Source organism: Apostichopus japonicus, chromosome 1 (assembly GCF_037975245.1).
Source record: "Apostichopus japonicus isolate 1M-3 chromosome 1, ASM3797524v1, whole genome shotgun sequence".
NCBI classification, from domain to species: Eukaryota; Metazoa; Echinodermata; class Holothuroidea; order Aspidochirotida; family Stichopodidae; genus Apostichopus; species Apostichopus japonicus.
This window is the reverse complement of record NC_092561.1, coordinates 17,298,492-17,305,114: the sequence shown is the minus strand read 5'-3', so window position 1 is coordinate 17,305,114 and position 6,623 is coordinate 17,298,492. Positions and strand designations below refer to the sequence as shown.

General features: G+C 36.3%; 1 protein-coding gene across 2 annotated transcripts; it reads left to right on the top strand.

Annotated features, from left to right (window-relative positions):
* Positions 1–311: 311 nt before the first annotated feature.
* On the top strand, positions 312–5,636 carry LOC139969387 (uncharacterized). Of its 2 annotated transcripts, none has more exons than XM_071974303.1 (2): positions 312–430; positions 2,079–5,636. In XM_071974303.1, exon 2 carries the CDS (start codon positions 2,096–2,098, stop codon positions 4,286–4,288), a length of 2,193 nt encoding a protein of 730 aa, XP_071830404.1. In that variant the 5' UTR covers positions 312–430; positions 2,079–2,095; the 3' UTR covers positions 4,289–5,636. The 2 variants fall into 2 exon arrangements, with proteins under 2 accessions (XP_071830404.1, XP_071830413.1); XM_071974312.1 differs by lacking the exon at positions 312–430 and adding an exon at positions 455–1,794.
* The last annotated feature ends 987 nt before the right edge of the window (positions 5,637–6,623 follow it).

Below are 6,623 nucleotides of genomic sequence, written 5' to 3'. Positions count from 1 at the left end.
CCTTCCCAATACTAGATACCGGTACATATGTAGTTTGTGCATGGATGGTGTAGCCTCGTCCAGTTATGAAATTCTTCCCCCCAATTTGAAGTGAATTTAGAAGAAATGCTTAACATTTTTCTTGAAATTAAAAGGCCCTAACCATGGAGGAAGGGAAGTTCCTAGTCCGACGTATCCCATAGACTTTGTATTGCATTGCACTTGCAGCGTCTGTCTCTGTACAGACGACCCATTCCATATCTTTTCCTGCACGGAAATAGGCGTATTTACCATTTAAGTCTGGCATAACACATATTTCCCAGGGTCACTTCCGGCTGCTTCACACACGGAGCCACGCAGCCTATCCAGTTAGTGTAGATCAGTGAGAATACAGCAACGCCATTTTGATATTAGATATGAAATATTTGTCTGTCTACTCTCTCCCCTCCAGGTATGTACATAATGTATTAATTTTACCATAATGATTACAAACGATAAATGACTCCTCAGCGGTCATTCTTTGATTACTTAAAGCAGGCTTGTTGCCATATTCACAATGATGATAATGTTAGTGTTCATCATAGTTACGGCCAGGCCGTCGGCTTACGTTGACCATAGTAAAAGTATAATTATGTTGCAGAGGCTGTACTGAGTTCTAGAGTTGAGTTTGACAAATTGTATACGGAGCCTCACCTCTAAGAGTGCTCACGTAGGGGGTCGCTGTGCTGTTGAACTTAAAGGAGTTAAATGTCAGTATTAAGCTTAAAGGAGTGTAATATCATTATGTAACAGAGTAAGTAAGAATTCATCTACTTATTTGTCCAGCTGTTAAGCAAAAGACTGAGGTCAGTATCTACTTAAATGAATTACACAAGAGAGGCATCGAGTCTCTACTGTAGGTCAATTGAAGTGCTACAGCTAAAAACAGTATGGTGACTTCGGTCTTTATTACAGTTGAGAGTATGTTGTTTCAGTGTTAATGTTAATACTTCAGTTCTTTGTTGAAAGCCATGTTATACAGGAGAATAAAGCAACGCCATTTTGATATTAAATATGAAATATTTGTCTGTCTACTCTCTCCCCTCCAGGGGACGGTAACACATATATCTTTTTTTTTCAAACTTACAGCTGGTTGAATTTCACAACCATATTCTCTCAACTGCTTCTATGATAGTTTTCTCTATTACAAACAATAAGGAGATCCGGTCTCGATTTAGACTAGATTGTTTACATTATTGTATAGAAAGAACACTATGTAAGCCTACTACTAATGTTTCTTGTGAGAAGAATTGTTTTTCATTATTACCCAAATACGATACAAATTCACATGGATGTCACGAACACAAAGCAGTTAATGATAAGATTAAAGCTAATCTACCACATCAGACTGCTTTGCAGCTGACACACAGGATTCAGAAACGATTACTGTCTGTAATGTAATAAAAAGATTTGAGAGGGGATCTGGAAAACAAAAGATTGTGCAAATCTTTTCACCATAGATATTGCATTCCAAAACCAACATTTATGAAGATGTATTATGTGTTTTATTTGAACGGTTGTATAGTAGGTATTTAGCTTGTTTACCTTAGACTGTGTGGACTTTCATTTTGATGTTTGAGCAACTAAATAAGCATTTCATAGTGTCAAAGTCTACCTGATAACCATTTCATTCTACGTTTACACCTTGTATTCAATGTTTCACGTCCAAAGTGTAACAGACACACACATACACACACCAATTACTTTACTGAGATCTGAGTGACTTCGAAGTAAAATTAGACGGTTCAGTTATTTGGAATTGCATCTTTTTTACAGGTAACTAACAGGAGACTATTTCCAAGTTAATTTGTCTTCATCATATAGTCATTCCTGGTTATTGTCATTCTTAAGTATGATTCCAAAGTGCAACAATTTTATCCTTATTATGGATACGATGAGTTTGTTTTTTTCATTACTACCTATTCCTGTAATAATTAAGCCCAGTATGCCAAACCTTTAAGAGACATATGCAGAAAGTTTCTAATGCATTTTTAGCTGTAATACATTTACCAAACTACTCTGAACAAATGCCAGATTTCAATCATTTGGTTATTTCACAGTCGATGTTACACACAAGATGGCGTCCTCAACACCTTTAAAAGACATGGAGGAAAAGTTCTTTCAATGTTCAATATGCCTAGAAGAATTTAAAGAACCAAAACAGTTACCATGCCTTCATCGATATTGCCGTGATTGTCTAGAAATAATCATCCAAACAAAAGTCGACACTATGGAATGCCCTCTTTGCAAAACCAAATGTAACATACCGGAGGAAGGTGTAAATGGATTCAAAACTGACTTTCACATGAAGAGTATGCTTCAATTCATTCAACTACAGAAATCTTTTGAGGATGAAGATATCAAAGACTGTATTGGTTGTTCTAAGAAACTGAAGATTACAGCCTACTGCTTTAAGTGTAATGATTTTCTGTGTGAAGAATGTTTTCAATTTCATTTAACTAATAAAATGGTCAGTGATCATGAACAACACACGCTTGATTTGAAACACGTTGACACCGAAAACCTTACTCTTGCTAAACTTGCCTCTCTGACCGAAGACCCCAGATGTAAAGACCACCCCAAGAATCTCGCTCAATTGTGCTGCGGATCTTGCGGTAACTTACCGATTTGTGTAGCTTGCACTTTCGGAACACACAAAGATCACGTACTTCATGAAGTGACTAAACTAGCGAAGAGTGAAAGAGAAAGGCTTACAGCAAAATTGGTCGAGCTCAAAACTTACAAAGAAAAACTATACGAATTTCCTCGAAAAGTTGAAAATGTTCGACAGCTTTTAAAAGTCAACTTATATGAAGAGAAGAAAAGTATTCAGTTCCATTACGACCAACAGTCTAATAAATTGAAGAACCAACAGAAAGAAAGTCAGAATGAGTTGGAGAGCAAAAAGAAGGAAATTGAAAAAAAGAAGGAAAACGAAGAACGTCAGCTGAGGCTTGACATGGAAGAAGAAATCAGACAGGTGAGAGAAAGGTATGACGAAATTATCAAAGGAAACGAAAAGGGTTACCAAGAGGAAATTGCAGTTGTTCAGTCAGAACACAATGGGAAGGATAAAGAGACACAGGAAGAGCTTAGACGGTTAGACAACAGTTCACAAAACCAAACGGCTGCTCTAGACACAGTGTGCGAAAGAAATGAGAATCTTATCCAAGAAATAGCAGATTATTATGAACATGTCATAAAGCGTTATGAGAACTTCTCCGCTTCAACGTCAACCATTCTATTTTCCAAAAATGACTGGACGGACGCACAGTTTCTTCCTGACATCACCGCAGCCAGTGATCCACTTATCGAAGATGTTAAGAAGGAGTTCTCAGAGCTGGAATTTCTTTCTGAAATTAAAGTTTTCAGGACGCCGAAAGATACATCAAATAACACGACGATCACAGAACATGAAGATTCTGTTGTTGATATTCAAGGTATCAGATCGAAAGGCCGTTGGACTTCAAGTATGACCAAAACTGGCGATGGACGCATCTTACTCACTGGTAAAGCATCAAATTTGCATTCACACATCACCGTCATCAACAGAAATGGCGAGAAAATTAGACAACATAAATTCAAAAAGGAAAAAAGTTTTAAGGATCGTCCTTACCGCTACTGTGCGTCATTGCCTCTTTATAAAGTTGCTACGGTATGTAGACCTACTGAAGTAGGAATTTACGATGTTCGCGATGGCTCTTACGTCTCTAAAGATATCAGAGAAGTTGTCAACATCTGGCCAGAAGGTAACTCAGTACTGAGTGTAACTACAGATGTTTATAACAACCACATACTTGTAGGAAGCAGCAGTATGGAAGTGTATGAACTTGACCGGCAACTGAATTTCGTAAGGACCATTAGACTTCCGGATGACATAACATCTGTCAGAGAAATGAGTGTTCATAATGACAACATTGTGATATGTGATAGGGATGGTCGCAGAGTGTACGTGGTCACTAAAAATCAATTGGAAGCAAAACTTGTATACGAATTGAACAAACCGAATGTCGATGAAGGTGACTGGGGTCCACTATGCACATGCGTAGATAACGATGGCGTCATTTACATATTATGGTCAGCAGATGTAAGTGGTAACAGCAGACGTATTATTATTCAATACGGACAAGATTATCGCCAGCTAGCAACAAAGCGACTTAATGATAGCAATGCAAGATGTATAACCACGCTAGAAACGGGAGAAGGTGAGAAGCTTCTTGTGGCGACAGGCCAAACTGGGTTACTGTACACGTTTGGTCTTGTCCCATAGAAACACATTTAACGCATTTTGTGAAATTGGTTGTTCCACGACCAACCACCATTTTTTCCGAATGAATGAAATGAACTGCTACATACTTGTGATGAACGACTGCCTGACACCATTTTTTTTAATCTGATTTAGATTTGATTTTTGTTCTTTAACATCCTATGTTGAGAACTTAAAAAATGTTTCCACATATCAACACAGCATATTAAGTATAGTTTTTTTGTTCGAATTTGACCTTTTATTTGCAATGATTAGTTATAGCGCTCTTTACTTTGAACACAAAGTTCATGATTTTAAAACAAAGATGGACTCGCTAGAGTAACTCATGTATTTGACGCACTAGAACATCCATCATTCATAACTTCCTTACCCCCTCACATTTAAATTGACTACATCGCATTTTCTACAGTTTGCTACATTTTCATTTTGACATAAAGATTTAATCACGTTATGCTACTTTTTCTATGTTCAATAAATCTGGACATTTAGTTCAAGCAAATGTTTACAAGGTTAGTCATATTTCATAATTGATAATGAAGCAAGTATTTTTAATTAGTTTGTTGAACAAATAAGCCCTTCGAATTAATTGAGTTATAACAGCTACAACATGCCTGTTAGTATAGTGTCATTAACTTAACAAATTGGTCTTCCCTTGCCTACGCAGGTTACCAGTGACTGTAGGGATAAGCTAACATTGTAGGGTTCCAGCCTACATAGCATGTACAGTATCTATTGCCTATTGTTACTTACCTTTACCTATTGTGCACCTGTTATTATAGTAATTACTTGCAGTGTATCCATGCCCAGATGTTATCATGTAATCATCTGCTAACTCTGGTCTCATTGTATTGTATTATGGTAAACTGTTAATCTTCCTGTATGTTTGTGTCTGGGCAACTAGGTTGCTTGGGTGTGGTTATTACCTTGTGAGTAGTACTAGTTAGCTAGGGATATATGTGTTACTGTTAGTGTAGCCTACTGTGGAATAGTACTATATTGTGAAAACTAGTAATTAGAAAATTAGTAATTAGCCAGCAATTAAAGACAATAAAAAGACAATTCGCATTTAAAGAGTAGAACTGCATAGTTAAGAATTAGTAATTAATTAAGCAAAAAGTAATAAGTAGCGATATCGGCGTAGTAGAATCATATCATCATTATATCAAATTCCGGCTTATTCGAAACAATCAAGTATGTGCTTACAGAAAGAGGAACTGAATTTAAAACGAAAGAAGAGAAAAATAGTGAGTAGTACTAGTTAGCTAGAAAATATATGTGTTACTGTTAGTGTAGCCTACTGTGGTATAGTACTATATTGTGATTGTGTGTCAATAAACAGAACTGCACCAGACCCTGGAGTGTACACATGTCCTCTCTCGCTCTCTCTCTCTCTCACTCGGTCCCTACAACACAGTGCATTTGTTTAAAGTTTACATTTCACATTCTCAAATTCACTTTGTCTGTGTAGGGATCATTGCCACTACACGATGCTCGCGGCAATGCACCAGATTCATTATATCCAGATAACATATTAAGCAAAATTACAAAGTTGATAAATTAGTCAGTTATTAGACAGTTAGTAATAAAAGAGTTTGTAATTAGAAAATTAGTAATTAGCCAGCAATTAAAGACAATAAAGAGACTATTCGCATTTAAAGAGTAATACTACACAGTTAAGAATTAGTAATTAATATAGACAGAAAGTAATAAGTAGCGATATCGGCGTGGTAGAATCATATCATTATTATATCAAATATCAAATTCCGGCTTATTCGAAACAATCAAGTATGTGCTTACAGAAAGAGGAACTGAATTTAAAACGAAAGAAGAGAAAAAGAATACGTAAGTAGATAGCACGGTTACTTTGTAATCCATTAGTATTGTCATGGTATTTAACTTTCATAAACTGTTATATATATTTAACCATCTTACTGCCCAAGTGGGAGCTAGGGTTACATGGTATGATTTCCACTAACTGTAATATCTATAAGAAATGCAACATTTCAATTTACAGAACCAGAAGTATTTTACCGTAATAATTGTGAAATGGACAAAATTGACGATCCCATCATTGCAAATACAATGTACCAATGAAGGGAACGTTTCGTCAAATAGTGTAGTCAGTCAGCTAATGCGAGCTATTAGTTTTCTATTGGTTACCATAACAACGGTAATCATGGCTATAAATGATGCGGATGATGTATGGGTACTAGGGGATCCATCACGGGAAATAAAGGAATTAGGTTTTTTAGAGTTAATTTCTTAGGTGAGCTCTTAAGTCATGTATTCGTATGTTACTATGAGAACTTGTAACAATGCTCACATTAAGGGTATTAAT